Source organism: Ambystoma mexicanum, chromosome 1q (genome assembly GCF_040938575.1).
Source record: "Ambystoma mexicanum isolate Mex_15411 chromosome 1q, UKY_AmexF1_1, whole genome shotgun sequence".
Lineage (NCBI taxonomy): Eukaryota > Metazoa > Chordata > Amphibia > Caudata > Ambystomatidae > Ambystoma > Ambystoma mexicanum.
Genome location: NC_090922.1, coordinates 219243993 through 219269120, shown reverse-complemented (window position 1 = coordinate 219269120; position 25128 = coordinate 219243993). Strand labels below are relative to the sequence as shown.

The window sequence follows — 25128 nt, the reverse complement described above, 5'->3', positions numbered from 1 at the left end:
TGTGAACCACATATATCTGTACATACATTTTCCACTCTTGGCATAGAAGCTGACACTTCAAAACCTTATCTATGCCTATATATACAGATATATGTGGTTCACAATGAGTTTGGACCACAATGATGTGTTTTTTTAAAAAATGTATTGTGAATGTGATGTGTTTTTTGATAAACATTAAAATATGAGTATATTTTTGATAGGTACATGGTTTTTCCACCCTTTTTGGTTAAGAGGCGAGCATGAGCAAGTGTATATGCATCTAGGGTGACTCACTCTGAACAGCAAGGGAAGGAAGCTGTATTGTGGGATCCTCAGTGAATGCCTGACATTATTTTCCTTGTATCTCTTTCCAGATTGGAAAAAACGGATACATGGATTTAGATCCCTATTGGTTTTGACATTGACTGTTTGGGTAAAAGAAGGCAGTAGATTTGAGGTTTAGTCATATACTATTCCATTACCATGCATTTGTTGCATAACATGTAATGCTGTTGCCTTGTCTATTTCAGGAGTGCTATGGCTGATGATTACTTTACCTACAAAGGGATCCTGTTTCACCCCTTGTCAAGTAATGAAAATGACCTCAACTTTATCGAAAATGAGTTTCAAGTGCTTGACGATGATATCTTCAATATAACATACCCAAAATCAGGTAAGACAAACATAGAAGTCAAAATACTTATTAATGAGCTGTGATTAATCCTGTATTGGTGGCCGGATGATGGGTGTTGGGACTGGAGTGATTTGAGGGCTTGGAGCCTCCACTTGCTCTGTGATACAGGTCCTGCAGAGGGTATATGGAGGATCACTCAAACGGTCATGACCATCACCAGCCATATGTGTTTCCTGCCACCCAAGATGAAAGTGGTCCAGAGCAGGAATGCAACACACCAGTTACTAGGGCGATAACTTGCCAAAAGTTAAAGGGGCACATCCTAGAGGGTTCATGCTCCTGTGAAGGGAGAAGATTATGATTGAACGAGTTGCACTCAAAATGTATGAGAAACCTGGTGGTGTTCTCACTCCTATTCCCCATGGATCCTCTGCGCAGATGCCCAGGGAAAGGCCATCGCTTTTGGATCCAGACCCTGGGGGTGCACCTGGGAGGGAGGATAACCTGGGTGGAGGGTCTGTAGTGACTGGGAGTAAGATGCCCTTGGGAGAGACATAGTATTCCCCTTTCCCTAATAATGACCAAACCATCTCCCATATTTATGGGGTATTACAAAACATCTTCCCTAAATAATTCACACATGACCATCAAAAGTGCTGAAACGAGGAAGAAGTAACCAAGAGTAGTGAAAACGAGCTCCTTTCACCACGTGGCTACTGGGACGAGGAAGAGACCTGCTAAGAGCAGTAAAGGTCAGGCATGTCCCTTTAATGATGGTGAGGCAGGGCTGATTGAGAACTCACGCCTGCAACCTGTTACAGGATTGTAGGTGTATAAAAAGCCCCACTTAACTCGTGTAAGAGAGGGAATGGTGATGGGAGCGGTAGCAGTGAATTTATAGCAGCAGAGAGGCCAAGAAGTACAGCAGAGTGCTGTTCATATTAAACACACTTTTGGTTCAAGGAGGAGCGGCCCGCGAGCAGGGGCTCTGTGGAACCGACAGAAGCGTGAAAGGGGAGCCATGTGGGAAGGCTGCCCCTTTCTCCATTGTGCAAGGTGCACGTTCTCCTGGGGTCAGAAGCCGACCCAGGAGTGCCTCAGGGGCAGAAGGTGGAGCCCTGAAGACATGAGAAGGCCGGAAGATCTGCTTTGCTGGGATGCACATCAAAGCAACCAGTCTTTTTCCAGATAGAAAGAAACCCGGTGGGTGGGTGTTTGGTGTGACGCGTAAGGATACTTTGTTATGAAGTGGTCACGTGGATTGAAAGACAAGTTGTCGAAGCTCTCCAAATAGAATCCTTATGAAAACCAATGAACATTAAAGACTTTAGTTCATGAAAGCCAGCTGAATACTTAGTAACAGAGTAGTCGCAGGCAAATGAAAACCTGTTATCGAAAGTCTCTGCATGATGAGAACAATTTGAAGGCTCACAGTCTCTGTACGATGAGATCAATTTAAAAAATCACGAGAATTCTAAAACTTAATGAACTAATCGAACATGACCAAGTTACTTCTACTATATATATCACAGAGATGCTGAATATTCAAGCTCTAAAGTCTGTAACCTTTTTGTATGCTGCATGTAGCAGCAAGCTGAATGAAAGAAACATACCTTTAACACGTTACGAAAGGTGTCGAATGGCAGAGAACTTTCAACTTCGAAAACTGAACCATTTTGAATACTGCATTTTGCATTTTTTACTTATGAGGTAGTAAAGTGAAGGGAAGCTTTCTCAATACAATTATAGACATTGGATGACATTTACACAGAAAAACTTGACATTGCAATTAACTTTCAACTATGTAATTTCTACAAAAGCACTGTATATAAATATAAAGAAACCAACCAATGTTGAACTACAAAGTGAATGCCAAGATCAGTGAACACAATGTTTATATATTCTGAAAGTGAAGGGAACTTTGGGAAATTAACTTTAAAAGGGGATCACAAGTGATTTCAGTTTCAACCAAAAACCTTCTTTGTGCTACGAAGACCAGCATAATACAGAGATCCTCAGGGTGGCACAGAACCTTAAAGAAATTGGGGAAACCCCAAGATCTGAATACTTCATTGAAATTGTGTCTTGGGGAAGGGATTCCTGAGATTGGACTGTTTTTTTTGTCTTGAGGAAAGAGCCTCAGGATTTTGTTTGAATTGTGTTTTGAAACTTGGGGATGGGAACCCTGAGTATTGTAAACTCAAGACAATCTTCAGTCTTTTTAAAAGAACTGCTTTATACTTGGGTGGGGGGGGGAGAGTAGTTGAAAGAACACTACAAACTGAACCAAGTTCTGAACTTTAAATTGCACATTAGTTTCTGGTTACTGACATCCCTACATGTTGTATTAGATTAGTTGTGAGAGAAAGTATAGGTTTTGGACACAGGCAGATTCCTAAGTTGAACGTATTGACTTTGACTTTCCCTAGTTTTGGTTTGGTAGGGAAATCCAACCGTAGTATAGGTCCAGATAGCAATTTTCCATCCTGACATTTAAGCTAATAAAAGTGTATGTTTTTGAACTTTTAATCTATTGTATGTGTCTTACTCCAAGATGCCTTCACAGATAGTGTCAGAGGTGGGGTGTGGCTAAACTGATACAAGTTGGGGAACCCTACAATTTGAGAAGCTGAGTAGCAGAGCATCAAACCCCTCAGTAGCAACGAAGGACTCTACAGGTTTGATATTTGTAGAGGTAGGGATGAGACAATTTCCCCAGGAGAAAGGAAACTAATATCTACTGACTTAATATTGATTCCACCCCCAAGACCTATTTAAGACTAGCACATAGGTTAGGGTTGGCATGTTGACTTGGGATTGGACGTGCTAGCTGGCATAGTGGGCCCCAATTTCAGGGGTCAAGTTAAAGTACTACTTCAAAACCATGGGAAGAAGCCCTTTCCAATGTTACCAAGGCCATAGGATAGTTCCAGGGGTGATTGAGAGGGCAATCTTTCCCATAATGACAGAGAAAGAAAACACTGAAAGCGGAACGCATGGTTCTGGGACAGAGAAGGAAGCTACAAATGATTCCCTCTCCTCTGAGTCTGGAAAAGAGAGTTCTGGAGAATCAAATCTCCATACTTAGCCCTAGCCCAGAGAAAAGACCCCTTTCTAACTAAAATGTTTTCACAAGTAATCTCGGAAGATATGGGATGTGAAGGAAAATAACCTTTTTTTTTTCTTAAAAAAGTATTTCTTTATAGGGGAAAACCTACTCAAGTAGGCAAAATAAAATGATAACTGGTGATTCAAGAAATTCATAAAAATATGGTTCTCATAAAAATATGGTTCTGGTAAAAGCTCAGTGCCATATAACAAAAGATCACACAGACCATGGGAAACTCAGAAATTATTTAAGAGAATGTTTTTTTCTCATTTGGGATAGGCCGATATTAAAGATATGATGCAGACCTATACGACTTGCCATACAACGAATACCCCCATGCTATCTTTAAATTACCTTGATGAAGGGATAGGAACAAGCCAAACATTTTCTTAAGTCCCTTCCACAAAATATTGAAGGAAAGATCAATACTCCCAACTCAAGGATTCGTCAGATAAGGGTAACCTTTCAGGTTTTGCACACACAGGCCATGCTTCCCATCAGGAAATCTGTAGAAGGAAATTACTATCATTTCTTTTGTCCTTATGACTGTCGAATACCATAAAGAGTTAATGTAGTAATTCCTTTAGGCTTACAAATTGGTTTTCCCCATGGCCTGGGCATTTATATATTACCAACTAACCTAAAGGAAAAGGGTTAAGAATTCAGCCTATACTCTCGGGGTTGGTGGGAGGAATTAAAATGTATCCTTTTAGAATTTTTCAGAGGCCCACATTAAGATTAACAGAGGTTAACTGATAGGAATTCTGAGCTATGAGGTTTTATGGGAACCATCCTCCTATCCCACCTAGAAAGAAAAGTATCAGAAAACAATCTTGGTAAAGTAAGAACCTATGCTCTAGCCCTTTTGAAAAAGACGCACAAGAAATCTGAGGGGGACAAGTCCAAATATTATATTAGAAGGTTTGGGAACATTAAATGTTAGGGAAGAAGAGGAGGGAGACCTAACTTGGGCAAATCCTGATAAGGAAAGCCCATAATGTACTTATTTGTAAACAAGTAAGGCTATATCCTCCTCAGTAGAGTTATTGGACATTCTTCTTCCCCAGATAACCACTACTCAAGAAGTGGTCATTGGAAACAATGACTCCTGATGGGAATCAATAGGAATAGTAGGGTAACCTGGAATAATAAATCCCTTTCTCAATCCCCATCGGAAATGTTATTCATGCAAGGAGTTTGGCCATCTTGTAAGAAATTGTCCAGTAAATGTAGTTGAATTTCCCAAATACATGTCATCTAGTCAACAATGTCAACCTCAAAGAAAACCTAATGTTGTTTTTTCATGTACAAAAGGGAAAACCACATAAAGTTCCTGTCATTTTAGAGGGAAACCTGATTCGGGCAGATTTGGACACCGGAAGTAAAGAAAGTGCTGTAAGAACAGATGTACTTCCCCTGGGGTGGAGAGAAAGGAATAAGTAACTTGAATACACAACCATTCTCAGACATATCCATTGACCCAAATCCCTATTTCTATTCTGGGAAGGAAAATAGATTTGACTGTAGCAGTAATTACCAACTTGCGAACTCAGTTACTCTTAGGGAGAGATGTACCTCACTTTGAACAATGGGTTTCACTAATATCCCAAACAAATTCCCCAAATCATGTCATTGTGTCTCATGTCCCTTCACAGCTACAATCTCTTGAATTAAAACAAAAAGCCAGGGAAGAGGAGACCAATTACTTCATTGGCCGTGGAATCAATAGTACAAATAAGAGAACCTAACCTTAGAGGAATGCAGGATTTCTTGAACCATAAACCTGGTGGCTTTGCAATCAAGTCTCGAGAGGAACGAAAGCGAGATGAGGTAACTCTCCTCTCGATTTCCTTGTGAAGCACCTCGGTCCAACCCGCATTGGGGAAGGGTATTTGAGAAATCTGAGAGTGTTTTCACATATCTATTCCCCATGGATCCTCTGCGCAGGTGGCCAGGAAAAGGCCATCGCTTTTTCATCCAGACCGTGGGGGTGGACCTGTGAGAGAGGATCACCTGGGTGGAGGGTCTGCAGGGACTGGGAGTAAGATGCCCTTTGGAGAGACATGGTATCCCCCTTTCCCTAATAATGAGCAAACCAACCCTTCTTGAGTCTTTATGGGATATTGCAAAACAATCTCCCCTAAATAATTGACACATGACCATTATAGGTAATGAGATGAGGAAAAAGGAACCAAGAGTACTAAAGACTAGTTGCTTTCACCACTTGGGTACTGGGACGAAGAAGAAGCCTGCTGAGAGCAGTAAAGGTCAGGCATGTCCTTTAATGATGGTCAGGCAGGGCTGATTGCGAACTCGCACCTGCAACCTGTTACAGTGCTGCACCTAACTTGTGTATGAGAGGGAATGGTGACGGGAGCAGTATCAGTGAATTTGCAGCAGCAGAAAGGCCAAGAAGTTCAGCAGGGTGCAGTTTCATATTCAACATGCTTTTTGTTCAAGGAGGAGCGGCCCACGAGCAGGGGCTCTGTGGAAAGGACAGAAGCATGAAAGGGTAGCCATGCAGGAAGTCTGTCCCTTTTTCCATTGTGCAAGGGGCGTGTTGTCCTGGGGTGAGAAGCCGACCCAGGAGTACTTGAGTGGCAGAAGGTGGAGCTCTGAACACAGAAGGAGAAGGCTGGCAGATCTGTGCTGCTAGGACGCACATCAAAGCATCCGGCGAGTTTCCAGTCGGAAGAAACACGGCATGCAAGTGTTTGATGCTGCACGTAAGGATACTTTGTTAGAGTGGTTGCATGGATAGAAAGACACATTGTCAGAGGTCTCCGAATAAAATCCTTACTGAAATCCGACAAACATGAAAGACTTGTTAATTCATGAAAGCCAGCTGAATACTTTGTAACACAGTGGTCACAGACAAAGCAAAACCTGTTGAGAGTCTCTGCACAATAAGAACAATTTAAAGGCTCATAGTCTCTGTACGATGAGAACAATTTAAACGCTCATGAGAATTCTAAAACTTAATGAATTAAACAAACATGACCAAGTTACATATACAGAAACTTTATACATATCACGCAGGTACTAAACGTCTAAGAATAGTCAAGCTATAAAGTCTGTTAAATGCGACATTCAATAATGTTGCAAACTGATTGAAAGTAAGTTACCTTAAACCTTTAACACTTCCCGAAAGGTGCCAAATGGCAGAGAACTTTCAGCTTATAAATCTGAACCATTTTGAATACTGCATCTTTTACTTATGAAGAAGTAAAGAGAAGGGAAGCCTTCTCAATAAAATTACAGAGATCGGATGACAACATTTTAGTGAAAGAAACTTTGAAAAAGTAAAGAACCCACTTGAGGTCAATACTGTGCCCACAGCCAAGGGCTGCACTAGGACTATTATTATACACTAGGCTCCTGGTTACATCCCTGCTCTACCCAGGTGGGTGAATGTTAAATACAACAGATGAGCAAGGTCACAGAACCCCATACAAATACTCTTGTTATGGATTACCACAAGGTGACGATAGTTGCTATGTAGCAAATTTAATAAATAAAATGAAACAATATTCAATATACAAGCTGTCACAGGAGACTCAACAATTACATACGATATCAATACATGATACAATTCGTGCTCCCCCAAAATCAGTACATTGGATCGTGATTCAAAACACAATATACATTCCATGATATCCTATCAGGATTAGCATGAGCAACACATGTACATTAACAATACAAGGTGCTTCAATGCACTAATCTGAACAGTGTTTATGTTGGACACTGAGACTTGGAGTCATATTGTCACATGACTTGTTTCGGCCTAGTAGAGCTGGGTTATATAGCTACTGTTGTGTTAGCCTTCATCAGGACAGAGCATGTTTATAGTAAGAGTATCCTGTGGGATCTGTCGAGGATCAGGATTGTGTGGGGTTCTAGGTGCAACTTAAAACGGATTAATCAATGGCAATATTGTTAGTCCCCAAATCTACCTCGGGGTGGTGGATCACTATGCCCCCCCCTGCTCTTGTATCTCAGGGCGATTTGTGCACTGTGTTACTACTAAGTTACTATGCTATGGACACACAAACATAAGCTATTACCATAACCATAAAAATAGACACAAAATAAAATGCACATTGGACACAAAATGAAAACACACAAGTCAGTTTCAATAACAATAAAATACATGTATTCATGCACAGAAAGGCATGATGCAAACACTACTATAATGCAAATCTCGAATTTGCACCTTTATGCTCTTGGTGCAAATCTAATCTGCAATGCAATAACTGTAAGCCTTACAGGCTTCTAATGCAAGCAATCTAATAGCAACGTATCCAGTGTATTCATACATATGGCAAGTGTCAGAATTCAGCATTCCTCTCCAATCCACACCATTCCTCTCCAATCCTCACCACACTCCACTCTCTCTCTCTGAGACAATCCCTGTATGATTTCCCCATCGTATAAAACCCAAAAGATCTGTGTGAGTGTCTGTCCTAATTCCCCATTGGCACGTGTCTTATTCAGATCAATACTACCCTCGGGCCATGTGCAAGCTTCCCACTCTGCAACCAGCCAGTCAGGGCCTTTCCTTGGCCTCTCTCTGCCAGATCGATCTGCATCCGCTCTCATCAGAATGCTTACCCAAGCTCCCGAACGTCCAAAGCCATCTCCATCTAAAACGCCTCTCCTATGTCATCGCCAAACATCTCTCTTCAAACTCAGAGAGCAGCTCCATCCATCTCAGTCATCCAAACGTCTCTCGATCTCACAGAGAGCAGCTCCCTCGATCTCTCAATCTCTCTGTCAGCATTTCTAAATCCAAGCAGTGCCTAAAAGTCTGTGATGCACTGCATTGTACTTCTCAATTACTGCATGTTCTTGTCATCGTGACATTTCAGCCTATCTTGTACATGCTATCTGTGTTACGTGTTACCATACCATCTCTCATATTCCTCTTTTCACCCCACTGTTAGCTTCACGAAATCCCTCTCTTCTGCCTCTGTTCAAAACACTCCCTGCATGACCCCCACAATCTGTCTGCGAACACCAGCCAAACAGGCCTGATAAGCCAGCCCTTCTCCGTTCTCCACTCAGACAAGTCACGTCTAATCTCTGTCTGAACAACCAAACTGTTTACACATTCCTCATTCCCCTGTAACTCAAAACAACTTTCGCAGTCTGTGGCGCTTCTCTGTGTCTCATTCAGGATGGCTTCAAAATGCCATAGGCCTCATGCTTTCTCTAGCGTTTTCTCTTTAACTCGCAATGGCAAGCGCTATACTCAAAGCTCAATGTATACTCATAAGTGCACACTCATATGTGTCTCTAAATGCATTCATAATACATATAACAAATATCTACATGTCTCTACCAAGGCACTTCAAATATAACAGGCCTCTTTCTATAGCAAATGCAAATGGCTACATAATATGTGGGTAATGGATAACTAATCATCACTAATCAGAATACATGATGGATAACTAATCCCTAAATGGGTAATGATTCTCTAATGATAACTAACCAGGCTTCTCCATGCAATCTAGTTTCTCCTCTTATGATTATATAATCATTACTAACATTTTGTCAAAACATGTCTCAATGTGGCATGCTAAAACAAGAAAAATTGCAAAGGGAAAAAACATTCTATCTCAATAATGCAAAAAAACAAAATGCAAGCATTTCTAATGTAATCTCTAATGTCATGTCATAGCTAAAAGTCAAGTCAAAAGTGTGAAGCCAACAGTGTCTGCAAGCAGATTATTCAGAACGAAAATGCAATGCATCGAATCAATGCATGTGTACTGTGGACATCAGGATGTATTCAATTTCAGTGTATACATTTCCAGTGTATTGGTCATGCAGGCCAATTCAGTTACATTTCCAGTCTAAGTTATTTCCAGTCTCTCACTGCATGTCAGTCTGTGATCAATTCAGGTTGCAGCCAAACAGAACAGTATGTGTGTCCTCACATCTGTGCAAAATTCCAAGTCAGTACAGATACAGTTCTGATGCAAAGGTTTCATCCAAGGAATGTCAACAAAGCGTGTCAACAAAGCTACGTGTTCAAAAATGCCAACAACGAGTGTGTGTGTTCAGCAAACATGTTTATGGCATCAAAGCATAGCCCAAAGCAGAAAGTGTGGTTCCACCTGCAAACGGAACTCAATTGTGTGTCCTCGCAAACAGACAATTTCAGTGACAGATTTCAGAGCCTCACTGCGTCAAGCTTCCTTCATTGATGCCAATCAAAACAGTTTCTCAAGCATTTTCCTCACTATCCCTATCTCCAAAGTTCTCCCTTGTCTATCCTCTTTTGATACTGATGCATCATTCACGTGGCACTCATTCAGAGTGTTGCAAAACAATGCAGATGGCAATTCCATGCAATTTCCTTGTTCCTGCCCCTAGGCCAAAATCCAGATTCAAATTCTCTCCTTCCTTGTCAGTATTCATGCTGTTGCCATGCCAGTTGTTGCTATGCCATGCCAGCCATGCCAGTCCCAGCTCTTCTCATGAGGGAACAGCCAACATTGGATGCAAGTACCGATTTCAAAGCACAATGGTGTCAGATCAATGCATTCTAGCCACAGACTCCCTTTTCAACATGATGTATTCACAACGCTGAATCACTAAATGTTGACAAAACAAATCAATTTCATTCAAATGCACACTGCTTCCTGCATGTGCAATGCAATTCAAATTAAAGAAAACATTCCTTCCCTTCTCTGCCTACTCCTTCTTCAAAACAACAGTCTGCTAATTCCATGCGATGTTTCTGCATCATTGCTTTCAAAACCTAAACACCTGTTCTCTCCATGCAGTTAGTCGGAAATCTCAAAAAATTAAAAGAATGCAATCTCTCAGAACAACCAACTTTAGCATGATCCACTCGATTCACTATTTCCTTCATTGCTATCCATGTTTCAGTGTCGATAGTCAAAACAAGATTTTCACTCCTTAACATAGGCAAAACACTGCTGTTACAAATTCTGCCAAAAATGCCATTACAAATGTCATTATCATTCAAATGTTTACCATCTCATCTCTTCTCACAAACCCAGTTTGCAAATGCTTCACATAACTGCCTCCATGCAAAGGTGTCTCCAATGATACAGTTTCATAATGCAAATCTTCATAGGCAACCCCTCTATGCATTCCTGTAGGCATACTGCACATCTGTCAAAAATGCACTCTCCAGTTCCTCTTCATAGCAAACATCTTGTTCAATTTGTTCAATGTGTTGCTCTGCTATTGCTGCAATCTCTTCAGTTATTGCCTCACTATCAGTGGAACAAACTGTTTGGGTCACACTATTTCTGTCATTATTCTGAGGTAACGCTTTCTCCCCACGAACAATATTAAAATGTTCTCTGTGCACTACTTCGCGCTTCACCCCGCCATAGGAACTCTGTTCCCACCCATCACTGCTGTTGTCAAAGATTTCAATGGCTAATTCAATGCTGCTGGGACATCTTACCAGATATCAATTACATGTCTGAGACGATATATTATTGCTCGCAAGCCATCAATATATGGTGTCATTTCTGTTCCTGCTTCTTCACTATTCTTTCTCAACCCCATCATTATGGTTGGTGCCAGCAAAACTTCCCAAGCATCAAGCATATGTCTAAGCCGATTTCATATTGCTTTCAATTCACTAAAAAATGAGCTCATTCTGCAGTTCTGTTATTTCAACCCTCAGGATTTTCTTCAACCAAACCTCACAGCTTATGTGAGTTAAAAAAAACAAGCTTCAGGACTTCTCTAAACACGCAGATACAGTCGTCGACTTGCCATAAATGTGCACAAATTCCAACCAACAGAAATCCAAAACAAAGGTCAGATTTCCCAAAAAGTCAGTCTCCGCAGAGTTCCAAACAAAATAGCAGAAGCGTCGTCAGAAAAAAAAAATGTTTTTCTAGCTTGGCCAAATGGATGTACATTCAGTCCCAAAAATTGACAGTCATGAAAAACTGCTCTGGATCAATTCCAATTCAATGTCCGGATTGAAAGTCAGTCAGACAATTACGTTCCCCTTCCTACGGATAATGGACAACTAATCACTACTACTCAGTACTAATCAGAATGAATGATAGATAATTAATCCCTAAATGGGTAATGATTCTCTAATGATAACAAACCAGGCTTCTCCATGCAATCTGGTTCCACAATATATGCTTAATTAGGTATCAAAAGTCTCCATGCCGAGACTGATCCAAAAGGATCTTACCGTGTTTGGTAGAAATCAATGTGGAGGTGGAAATGTCTGGATGTCCGTGTGGTCCGGACAGAAGGATTCAGTGACCCAGTGCGCGTACGATCTGTTGGTAAGGACCGGAAGTGTTGTTACCAAAACTGGCAGGTTAGAATGTAAAATTGAATAAATACCTAGCAGGTCCAGGCGAGATGGACTTATCCCGCTCTTTCTTCACAATCCGGCAATATCGGTATGTGGCAGCATCTAGGTGCTGGTGGGTCCATAAATGGATGGGCGCATTGTCAACAAATGTTCAGGTCATGCCTACGCGGAAAAAAAGGGAAAGGAAATGCACTTGTAGGTGTCCAGAGATGGTAAACTGTCCACCTGTGGTGAGCCATACAGGCGTGTGCATGCTTGGGAAGACAGTGTGCAAATGGTGTGACTCGATCCTGAGATAGACTACCTCTGAAACTTCCCATTGTCCGAAAATCAACTGTCGGTTTATTACTACTTTCACTCATACGCAAGTGATTCTGCTTGCCTACAGTTGCCTGCCTTTGTTCGCACAAGGGCCAAGAACACTTGGTAACACTCACCGGCTTCTGTCTTGCTCCCTTCATGTGCTGCAGGACCTGATTCTGACTTCTCTTGGGCACACACACTCTTCCTTGGTGAAGGTGTTTTCATCCCTGCCATGCAGTCATGGAAGCCCTCTCGCTCCTGAGACCCACGACTGTACACCAACTTCCAGCCACAGTCTCTGGCACACTTTTTCCTGCGCAATCTCTGCAATCTGATTCACATAACGGAAAGCAGTCTTCTTTCACGCCTTCCACTGCGCAACCTCTGCCCTTCAGATTTAGTACAGGCAGCTGTTATCTGCTTGGTCAAATTCCCGGCATCCCTTCTTCCCACCAACTTCTTCTTGGATTGCCAACAATATGCTTCTGCTTTGCTGCTACTGATGCGACTCTTCCAGCTCCATCTAATGGCCTGCACCTTAGGGGGCCTTTTAAGACTATCTGCTTCCTTCAGGTTGGGCCATTATGCTTAACAAGCTGACAACTCCTGCAACATTGTTCTTGGCCCCTCTTCCTCTTGCCAGTTCTTGGGCTTTGTAATCCCAACCAACAGAAGTAGGTTTTCTTATTAGCTTTATTTTACAGATCTATTTCCTTTAAATGCCTTTAAGGAAAAGGTACAAGAGTATTTGAAAAGGAAAAGGCAGTTCATTTAAACCATCATGTATAGATGTCCTGCCACTGCACCTTTGGGAGTAAGGGGTATTTATAACCTTGGAAGTCTCAACCGGTCTTTCCTTCTTGCGGATATTTAAAGATGTTGCACCAGTTTTTCTCAGATCAACAGGTTTAATGCGTGGTTCAGACACATAACGACAATAAGTCATTACATGTCTCCGTACCTTTAAAAGGTCCCTTCCCCTTTAACTGTGTCTCATCCCACAGGATCGCCTCACCACCCTGGGCTTTATCTCCTCCAGGGTGATCCTCCCGCAATACACTACCCCCAAGGTCGGGACCAGGAAGTGTCTACCTTTCCCTGGCCACCTGGGAGGGGTCTTCAGGCAGGGTTTCAGTGAGGGATCCATAGGATTCATCAAAGCACCCTCACCTGTAAACAGTGGTCAAAGTGGACAAGACTGGTTGGTAGCGGTGCTCCTCTACTTTTTTAAATTAAGTTTTACTGATCCTATACTTTTATTTTAAAAATAAACAGTTCCGGAATGGTTTCGTGTTATAATAAAAGTGTAGGAAGAAGTTGAAACCTGCAATTTCTGTGCACTGCACTGAATTTTCCCTTAAACAGCAGGTGCATGTGTTTGGGGGGGTTTGTTTTGTGCAGGGGAGGGTGTGTGGTGATGGGGTTTGTGGGGAGCGGGTGGAGACCAGTAGTTCCACTACTTCTTTTTGCACACTTCGACCACTGGGTGTAACCCTTGGTGCATACCCTTTGTGCAGTGCTGTGTTGCTTTCCAATTAGGTTTAGTGTTTATAAATCACATACATACATCCATGTACACACACATACATACATACGTATGTACGTACATACATACATACATACATAGAAGTTGAACTGTTAGCAACTGACCGACATAGGAGCATAGCCAAAGTCATTAGAGAGAAGCTTTTGCACATTGGCCATCAGTTGAATATTTTGCATGTGTCTAAATCAGTGATTAAGAAAATCAATGGCGCTGGAAGAAATGGTTTGGGAGAACTATGGTACTGATCTCAGTTGATAAAAAACCATCCATGGTGGAATTCACAAAATGATGAACAAATGGACATTTCACTTGTCGAAAAGTGGCAATCACTTCTGCACCATACAGCAAAACAAACATACACAGGGTGCAAACCAACACTACTAGGCATGCGCACATCCTCCAATGAGTAAGGACCAGCAAAGGGGGAAGAAATGACTGGAGCCTGGGACACCCCTTTGTGAGGCTCTAGGGTAGATTATTTGTGACAAGCGATTGACTAGAGATTTGAAATGTCTTACTGAATTTGCCACACAGGGTATTGAGAAGTATGATATGATAGTTTGATATGATAGTTTATTTATATAGCGCCTATAGACAATGTGTTTCAAGCGCTTCAAGGAGGGAGGGGACATAGGAAAATACAGTTACATTCAGCAAAAGTCCTTGAAGCAATACAGAATGTGAAAATAACTATCATAATAGGCCTGTCGACATTTCTGATAGTGCAAGTGCATAGAACAAGTAAGGCAGGAGGTAATGGATAGGAAGGAGAGCAAAGCAAGCAGTAACATTACTATGTCTGACGACAATTTACGCAGTGCAGGTGGTAAACAAGAGGCGGGGTGGGAGGGGGGGTAGGGGACGGAGGGGGAAGGAGAACAAGGCACGCTACTAAGCAAACTGTCGGTGACAAATTTGAAGAGCAGGGGAGGGGGAGAAGGGGAGAACAAGGGGGGTAGGAGGGGAGACCGACAAGCTGCTATCAAGAGTCAAGGAACAGATGATAGGAGTAAGTGCTAGGAGGGTGAAGTCAGAGAGGTGGGAGGTACTCCAAAGCACGCGCCTGAAATACTGTCACAAAAGATTACATTTTACAATGGATGGGATGGAAGAACAGATGAGGTGGGTAGTCTTAAACTCGCATTGGAAATGTGAGTAGGGACCAGGCAAGAACTGGTGCAGGTGCAATGAGTAAGCAAGATAGTGGCGAATTGCAGTATGTTTTATGGGTTGCGAAGCCACTTTATAAGAAATCAACATTTGAATGCATTGATGACGTTATGCTACATGCTTCTTTTACCGGTAATGGAGAGCCACTGGATTGAAACAGAATTGTCCGCGTGCTGAACAATTGCCACACAGCATTGCAGACAAAGAATATCCTACTAGATGTAGCATTGCCATCCAACTTTCTGGCCCACGCGTGTTCTACTTAGATTGTGATTTTGTAAATGTTTACAATTAAAGTCCTATCTGATCAACTAATCATGTAATCCGTTGTGTGTTCAATGTTATATAGAGAGTTTCTCCATTCACTATCACTATTCCCAACTCGTGCAGTCTTTTCACGTATCATTGGGGAAGGTATTGATCACATGCAATAAATGAAGTTGAAATGCACATTAGTGAGTGCCAAGAGGATTCAGAGGGTGGGTGGGGTTGGAGGGTGGGGGTTGGAGGCCCGGGGGGAGGTGTGTGTGGATGACAGTAATTTCTGCCGGAAATCATTGACGTCCAAGCAGTGCCATATTGCTTATACATCTGCTGGTTAAAAAGGCACAATTGGTGAAGATTTCATATATTTTTCTACATCAGGAGCAGCTGAATATCTGCAAATGCCCTACTGCTTTTCAGGAAGATGCTTTTGCGGGCAGAAAGGGCTGCTTTAAATCACCATAACGTGACAGGTGTTTTGAGAGCATAGATGATGTGTCCTTCAAAATTGTCAGAAGAATGTGCCATGCCACTACCTATACCATTATTATTTTCTCATCCACATGCATAACGCCACCTCAATGAGCTAAAACTAAACGGTGGGAAGATGGGAGCATTTTGCAGTCACTTGTCAGGACATGGTGAGAAACCGGGACAGTTCCCCAAAGCCAGGACATCTGGTTACCACTGATATTCACATTACATTCATAGCTATGAAGAAAGATGCACAGGCCCCTCCCAGCCTAATGTGCCCAGAGCTGGAGTGTAGCATTCGACTGCTCTCGTGATGTTTATTGCATCTACTCAATCAAGTGCTATTGCTACAGAAAGCAGCATGGCAGTTCTGCAAATACAAGCTCAATCTTGCCTCTTCTTCTCCTTTCTAAGGTACAACGTGGTTAACTGAAATCTTGAGTCTAATCCGTTCCAAGGGAGACCCAACATGGAGCAAGACTGTCCCGAATTGGGAGCGCTCTCCCTGGATCGAGGTCATAGACGTGGCAAAGCGGCTCAATACCAGCTCTGAGAGACCTCCATTCATGACCAGTCATTTGGCCAAGAGCATCTTCCCCCGATCCCTAGTGGGCTCAAAAGCGAAGGTAAGGAAGAAGACACAAAGGCAAAAAACAAGGTCACCCCAACGCTGATGTTGGTTTAACCGTCCTTCAAAATGTCTCTACATTCTAGGCATTACTCCGTTTGGTGCCTCCTCTCTCTGCCCATGTCATTATTCAGTTAGTTGCATTCCAATTTCCTAATAAGCACTTATTTTGCATAAATCTTGGGGAAACCATGGCAACTATCGGATGGCATCAACGTGGCCTTTTGAAATGAAAAATTGAATTTTGATATCTTAATTTGGGACTAGAGCTGGAGTTGCATTGCAATAATTGGTAATATTGAACGGCGCCTACGTAGTGCTGCAGAATTGGACCAGAGTTTAGTTTTCAGGGGAGAAACCAGCCTTTGCAGCACCTAATGCTGCATTCAACGAAAGAATGAGGTGAGTGCAGGGTGCCTCCCCCTACTTGGATGCGTGAGGGAATAAATAAAGTCAACAACCCAGGTAGCCAAAGGGTCTATTTACTCAAACACTATGAGCACCTCTCTGTGTTGTCTAGGGTATCCAACAATTCTTATCATTTCTTCACTATATACATATAAAAGTGCTTCACCTAGTATTCAAGTACAATTGTTCTGCTCTTAATTTTTGTCGAATGAAAATAGTCAAAAGAGCTAGTCCTGTACACTTGCAAGAGTTAGTCAAGAAACGTTGTCCACCCAAGATGGCGTGCACTTACGATATTATTCAGGATCTGATTAGATCTGATACGCAAAGCCCAGAGGTGAAGCACAGAGCAATGCCGTGTTCCCACCTCTTGACCTCTTTCCTCTCAGATCGACCCTCCCAGGTCCAACTTGAGTCGTTCCTTTCATCTATCTTCCTCTCTACCTGTGGTGTTCCGCAGGGGTCAAACCTCTGGCCCTGGCTTTTCAACCAATACTTGGCAACTCTTGCCCGCTGCATTGCCACTTTCTGCTCAAATTTCCAGTGCTACGCTGACGACACTCAACTCATTTTCAGACTGCCCTCTGCCACCTCCTCTCCCTCTCTCATCTCTGATTGCCTCTCTGCCATTCAAGATTGGTGTGCTACCAATGATCTTTGCTGAATGCCAGCAAGACGGAGATCCTCCTCATCGGCACACCTTCACCATCCTTTCCCCTCACTCTCTGGCCAGCCTCCCTTGGCACTCCTCCTACCCCGAACCTGCGAGGCTAAGAACCTTGGTCATCTTTGACTCCACCCTTTCCTTCTCCGCCCACATCTCTGAGGTCTCTAAAAAGTCAAATTTCCTACTGCACTTCCTCAGAGGTACTCTGCCTTTCCTCTCCTTCCCCCGGAAGCTCATGGTATCCCAAGCTCTGGTTCTCTTTAGGTTGGACTATTGTAACAGCCTCTTTCTAACTCTACCTGCCTCTACTCTCTGCCCTCTGCAACTAATCCAGAACAGGACTGCAAGGCTTGTCCTTGGCCTCAAGCCCTGGGATCGTATCTGTCCAGCTCTGAAATCTCTCCATTGGCTCTCAGTGGATGCAAGGATTAAATTCAAAACCCTCTGCATTGTCCACAAGGCTTTCTGGGGCCTGGGTCCAAAATACCTTCAGCTATCCCTCCGCAAATACCTCCCCTCTCGAGCTCTTCGCTCCTCTACATACAACTCCCTCAGGGTCAGTAGTTTTTCAAAGAAATGAGCTGGGGGTAGATCTCTGTCTTCGACTGGGGCCTCCCTCTGGAACAGCCTCCCTGCCCCTTTGAAACTTGAGGAGAACCATCTCTGGTTCCGGAAGCACCTCAAGACCTTCCTCTTTTCTTCTGCCTTTGCTCCCCCTCTCCCCTGCTGATCTGTTCTCTCTTGGCACTGTGCACCTGGCCACCCTCTGTCCTTCGGGCCCAGGTACCTGCTCACCCCGCCACCCTCCCGCACTGCCTCCGGGCCACCCCCTGCACTGGGGTCTGTATCTGTACCCATACAGCCCCCCTTTTTTTCTTCCTGCACTTATCAGACCTACCCTGTCTGCTGCCTTAAACTTAGCACTTGTAAATGGCTGGCTGCACTACCACTGTTTGTTGCCTTTTATTATTTATTTATTGTTATTTATCTGTTTCTTCTCTGCTTCGCATTTTCCACTTCTCCCCCTTCCATGCACGTTTCCCCTCCCCCTCTCCCATGCACTTGCGCACTCTCAATGTCACTGGGCGTAGTAAGATCGCTGTTTTGTTCTCCCATGTTTCCCTCCCCACCTTTCAATGAGTGGAGTCTCGATGGGAGCGCAGCCTCGGGAATCAGAGTTTGTGCTGGATAACATCATGACACCGAGGTGCGCACACACGCTTGGTTCCCCCTTTTGCTGTGTTTAGATAAATCACCCGGAACGTCTGTAAAATGGTCTTTAACTATATTGGGCTACTGCTTTCCTTGAGTCCTATGCCGATTTGAGATCTGTAACTCTTCCATAGATGCATCCCTGTCGCTGTTTGCAAGCAGCCCCTGAACTTCCCGGGCCCTAAAGTATGTGCTCTGCTGCGTGAGTGTATGTGGGGTGTGCCTGTGTGTGACGAGTACTGTAGCATCACCACCAGCTTCTCCCCATGGCGTGATGACTATTCCCACAGGGTTTTGACCAGGTCTCGTCTGCCCAGATGAGTGCTGTCCCCACCTCCCCTGGTGGTGTGTGGGAAGGGGTCAACTTGTCTATTTTTTCTGTGGTCTGAGTGTACAAGTGTAAAAGGAGTAGTGAATAGTTGTGGACACTGCTTGGCATGAATGTGATACAGATGTGCAACGGGGGTATCCACGTACTGGACATTAAGGGTGGTCTAGTACCCAAATCTTCCCTTGGTTATCATGTTTTCACATTAGGATTTGGGCATTTTTATTTGAAATAGTTTCTTAAAAAACAAAGGTTTTGGAAAACGTTTGTTGTTTGTCATAAAAGGCTGCCTTCAAAGTGAAGCAATATTGACTTTATTAGGTTTCCCTTGAGGGCAGGTTTTTCTTAAAAGACCCCCACTGATGCCTAGTTGCTGTCTTCACTAGGAGGTGGGTGTATTTGATACATCTGGGACCTAGGGTCCTTGCGTCAATTTCTTTTTATTCTTCTTTTGTTTTTTACTCTTTTTTTCTTGATGTTAATGGTAGAGAGGATTTTTCTCTATATCTCTGTGTTTTGGATACACAGTAATGATCCTTGATCAGTCCTTGTCTTCATTAGGGTTGACCAAACTGTATTCTGGCATATTGCGTTCAGTTGTGCAGATACAGTATTGTAATAAGCCGACCGGTTTCAGTGGTAGAGACCACTTTCATCAGGGCTGGGACAGTTCGCCAAAAATGACGCTGTGGGTGTTGAGAGTGGCTAAATATAGCTTCCTTAGATGCAGGTGGACCAGTCTGTTGGGATACAGAACGGGGAGGGAAGGAGGTGAGTGTCATGATGCTCGCTCCCGGGGAGCCGGTTCAAGCCCTGCGTCCCCGAAAGCGGACATCCAGTCCCCAAGAAAAGACCCAGCAACCCCATATAGGGGCCCTTTGGAAGGTGTCCTGGCGCCTATGGCGCCAGGCTCATAAAAGACATCAGTCGTGGCGCCACAGGCGCCAGGCTCATTATGGGAGTGCTTGAGTGCACTTACCTGATGCAGACCATGCTGCTGGATCCCGGCCTCTTTGAGGCCTGAAAGGAACTACTTTACCTGTGGGACTAATTTACCATCCAGGCATGGTCGGGGAAGGATACATACCTGATTGGAGGAAGGATACATACCTGGAACTTCTTCCAAGGCTATTTAAACCCCACCCGAACAGCCACACGTGCTTCGCGTTGTTCTGCATCTAGCAGCTGGACGCTCACCGTGTCTGCTCCTGCATCCTGACTTCTGCCACGCCTGCCAGCATCCTGGATCACCTGCAGAGGAAGAGAAGAAGAGAACAGAAGAAGGAAAAGTCCTTACCTGCTAAATCCGCATCCCGGAGACATCTCGCCGACAATCCTGAAACAGGGCGCCTGTTCAGCAGCGATCATCCTGATTCGCAGTCACGCCCCAGCGCCTAGGGAGAAAAAGGCAAGAACAAAAGGTGAGGGAGAGAAGGGAATAAGGAAAGCTAAATCTCCATGTTAAGACTTACCTGTTGATTCAGTCCCTCTTCATTTCGGGTCCGCGCCACATCCTGGCATTTCCGGACCCCGGCCCCTAAGGGGAAAAAGAGACATCAGCGTTAATGAGCGAATGAAAAGACATTACCAAAAAACGCTCATTAAAGACTTACCTGATTTCTACAAGGATTTCACCTCTCATCTCGGGTCGGTGCCTGTTCCCCGGCATTCCGTACCCCGGCCCCTATGGGGAAAAAGACACTAGCATTAGTACATTAATGCATGGACACAAGGGGAACCTCTTATAAAAAAAAAACTTACCTGGAAGCCAAGCAAGTTTGAATCTCACCAATCCGAAAATCCAGTGAAGTAACTGGATACCAACGCGCCCCTGCATCAGAAGCAGGATGGAGAGCCCGTCCTTCCAGACCCTAAGGTGAGACGCTACAGGGACTCACAGAAGGGTTTCGAGGAGGGTGAGAGGGGAAAGTGGGAGGCCGATTGCATTACCCCGCAGACAGTTAATCCCCTATTTTCGCCTACAGAAGGATACTTCTGCGAGCCAGACAAGCCAGATTTGGGGGCCCGGTCCAGTCCATCTTCCGAACCCTGCGCATCACCTTAGAAGAGGTCACAGCAGTGCGAACCAGGCCAGCGCCTCCGTGGGAGTCAAGTGAGCGTTACAGTGAGGGGGAGGAGAGACACAACACAATGGTAAGTTGTGAAAAGGCTACACAGTTTTTCTTTGTGTCACCTGGTGTAATAAATGTCTTACCCTCAATTTGAGTGTCTTCTCTCCTTGGGAAAGGTCCTATATGTCTGACTGTGAGACTGTCGTCCCACTGTAGATGCTAACGTAGTTCCAACTTCTGCACAGAGTACCTAGATATAAACCAAAATATGGTTTGTGTCAATCGAGGTACCTATTTTTATGACATCACTTAGTTGCCACTTAAATTACTTATAATTGGCAATGTTCACAAGGAACATGAATGCACCAACACATCTCAAGTTAGGTGTGTTTGTGGGGTACATATGTACAAGACCTGGTGAGTAGCGACACAGGGGTATTGAGCCCTAATGCAAATTCATACAGGAACCACACAGACATGATATGAAAGGTATCCACTGTATGTGTTACGCTCACCTGGTTCCACGGGGGCGCCACCCAGCAGTTGGGGTTCAGATGTCCCTCCTTGCGATGCCCAAATGCGACCAGCGGAAGAGTTCTGCCTGGAATACAGGTAAGCTATGTTCAGGACTGGGCAACCGGGGTAAACACCCTCTCACCTCCCTTTAGGTCTGCGGCCCTTCTGGACTTCTCCTCACCTTGTTTTAGATGTTGGCGAGTTCTCCGTCCTGCTGTCTTGGCAGGTGCGTGTTGTGCTTGGTGGACAATGGCGATCGAGTTTCTTCACTGATGCCTGCCCATCTAGAGTCTTTCAGTTAGATCTTATTGCTATGAATATTGCTGTCCTTGCATGCCTGTTTTAACAATGTCTTTTTCTTCCTTAGGTACGCAGAAGTCCAATATGTGGCAAGGCGGAATCTGTGTTTCGCAGTTTGTGGAGCGCCTGGATGTGGTGAGTAGGCGCTATACGCTGCGCTTAAGATGCCTTGCCTTTGCTAACCTGTTATCTTTTCCTCTCCACAGGTCACGGTACTCGGCCAGAGTATGGAATTTCTGTAGTGATGCTGATTGAGGAGCGGCTGCTGAGGTAAGCCTTTCGGCACGGTTCATTAATTGTACAATATCTAATGCCTTGTTTCTTCTCTTTTACAGGTCTGCTGATCCGAAGGAGCGCTGGTTCCAGGATGATGGTCAGGAGAGCTGCGGACCGCTGGCGATGAAGTTCAGGTAAGCTGCTGCCATTTCTCACAATGTCTTTTCCTTTTTTGCAGGTGCTGTTCTTCCGAGGTTCGTGGCTGAAGCTGAACATGGTGAGCGTTACGTTGCAGAAATGCAAACTAACGCGAAGCGTGTCAGTCCATTCGGGTGTGGTTTAAATAGCTTCAAGAAAGAAGTCCAGGTAAAATAGTCCCCATGGTACCACACCCAAAAACACTATACTGCAAGTCTGGTTTCAAGGAGTCGGGTTATGTGGATGCCTCCACATGACTGGCATTAACGAAAAGTAGTTCCCAAGCACAAGTCCATATTCAAACATGAGCCTGGCGCCAAAGGCGCCAGGACTGGCCCCAAGAAGCCCTAGGCTGCAAATTCTTGGGTTTAGTGGGGACTGAAGTCAAGACTCTCCCTGGCCCATAGGTTGGCCAGGGGGTCTTCAGAGTGTGGGTCGTGACAGTATGGCTAACGACTGTGATTTCAATTAGAAAGAAGTCGATTCAACAAATTGTTAAACACAAACTGAACTGACCTGTTGTCCCCTTGGTGCGCTAGCGAATGATTCAAGATTGGCAAATAATTTGGCTGGAAAGTTGCGAAAGACACCACACTAAATGGAAAGGAGAAAGCAATGTACAGTGAATGGACGCGGATGTTCCAGTTGGTCAGGAACAAACGGCTCAAATAGTACTTCAACACAAGAATACAAAGGGACGAAGAGAAATCTGCAACCAACCTTAAAAACAAATCGACTTTCTACCCACCACCCAATGAAATCTCACCAGAATCTATCACCTTCGAAAAAGCTCTCTTAAGAAAAATTGAGAACCTGGAGAGAGAGTAAAAATACACATTCAACAACTTTACAAAAAAAGATCGCATAGCACTAAAGAGCTTGATGGAAAATGATGAAATCACAATAAAATCGGCTGATAAGGGAGGTGCTACAGTGATTCAAAATACAGTAGACTATAACAAAATGGTGAAGACGCTCCTAGATGACCGCACCAGTTACAGACAATCGGAAAAGACCCTACAGAAGATATACGTAAACTTATTCTACCTATCATAGAGGAAGCTATGGCTGAAGGCCATATTAGCCTGAAAGAATATGAGTATCTTAATCCAAAAACACAGAGAAAACCAGCATTCTATGCACTCCCTAAAGTGCACAAAGGTACAACACCGGTACCAGGAAGACCCATTGTCTCTGGTATAGGATCCATCTTAGAGCCTCTATCTGAATTTGTCGATTTCTTCCTCAGACCTATGATAAACAAAATGAAATCACATTTAAAAGACACAACAGCTGTTCTTCCTTTCGATCCTGGACAACAGATTCTAGTGACGATGGACATTGAGGCTTTATACACCAACATTCCTCAAATGGCTACCTTACAAGTTGTAGAAAAGGTATTGAGAAACACACAACCACCGGTTGAAACACCTGTCACTTTAATCATGCAACTGGCGGAGCTAGCTCTTACCAAAAATGTCTTCCTCTTTGAGAAAACATTCTATGAACAGACCTCCGGAACTGCAATGGGGTCAACATTTGCCCTGAGTTTGGCAAACCTGTATGTAGCAGATTTCGAGGAACAAAAGATTTATCCATCAACAAATCCATGGCTTGGCAAAATAGACCTGTGGAAAAGGTACATAGATGACATCATCATGATCTTCAAAGGAACAGATGAGGAGCTTGCAGCATTCCTGATATGGCTAAATCAACAAAACCCATATTTGTCCTTCACAGAGACACACAGCCACATAACCTTACACTTCTTGGACCTCAGACTTGAAATACGCAATAATGCTATATCTACTGTAGTATTTAATAAACCTACCAACAGGAATTCCTTGTTGCAGTTCTCCAGCTACCATCCAGCGAGCCTGAGAAAGAATCTACCATTTGGACAATTCTTAAGATTCTGTAGGAACTGCTCACATATAACAGACTATGAAAAACAGGCAGACCAATTAAGCCAGAAATTGAGAAACAGGGGATACCCGAGAAGGATTATAAAGCAAGCTAGAAAAAGAGCAAGGAACATCCCAAGGGATGTGACCCTAGAACAACACACCAAAGAAAAAGCCCCTTGGACAATAACATCACAGCCGTCTTCACCTATTCCCCTCTAACCAACAAAATCAATAAAGAAGTATGAAAACTCTGGCCGATTCTGAATGTAGGTGAATCCCAACTTCAAAACCCAAGGTTTGCAATTAAGAGAGGTAAAAACCTGAAAGATTCCCTTATGCACACCTACAAGGAACCTGCAACTCCGATACAGGCAACACTATGGAACCAAGAGAAACCAAGATGTCATGGTCCCTGTGGGACATGTAGCCCCTGCACTAGTACCACCAGAACAAAGGAAATCGACATCGGTCTGAGATATCCCTGGACACAAAGGGACTTAACCAACTGTAACACAAAGAATGTTATTCACATTATAACTTGCCCATGTGACCTTCGCTACATAGAGATGACAGCACGCTCCATCAGGACGAGGCTGGCTGAACATCATTCATGCATTCGGACAAAGAAATTAGCAGCACTAATGGTGGAACATTTTGACAGCAAAAATCATGCTCCAGAGAACTTCACCTGGTCTATCATTGAAAAAGTAAACATCCCATCGAGAGGAGGGAATCTCCATGATCTACTGTATCGCCGTGAACAGCAATGGATATTTAGATTAAAAACAGATACCAGGGGTTTCAACAAACCAACATCCTGGCAAACTCTCGCAACTCTATGAAGAGTGAACAATATATGGGGTTTCTG

The 25128-nt window shown here is 43.7% G+C and overlaps 1 protein-coding gene across 1 annotated transcript in view; it reads left to right on the top strand.

Annotated features, from left to right (window-relative positions):
* LOC138526786 (sulfotransferase 2A1-like) overlaps window positions 1-25128 on the top strand; it is a 248725-nt gene that overhangs the window by 105411 nt on the left and 118186 nt on the right. The window contains exons 2-3 of the mRNA XM_069637478.1: window positions 510-652; window positions 16223-16434. Coding sequence (XP_069493579.1) covers window positions 517-652; window positions 16223-16434 — 348 coding nt within the window. The 5' untranslated portion in view covers window positions 510-516. The remainder of the gene's footprint in view (window positions 1-509; window positions 653-16222; window positions 16435-25128) is intronic.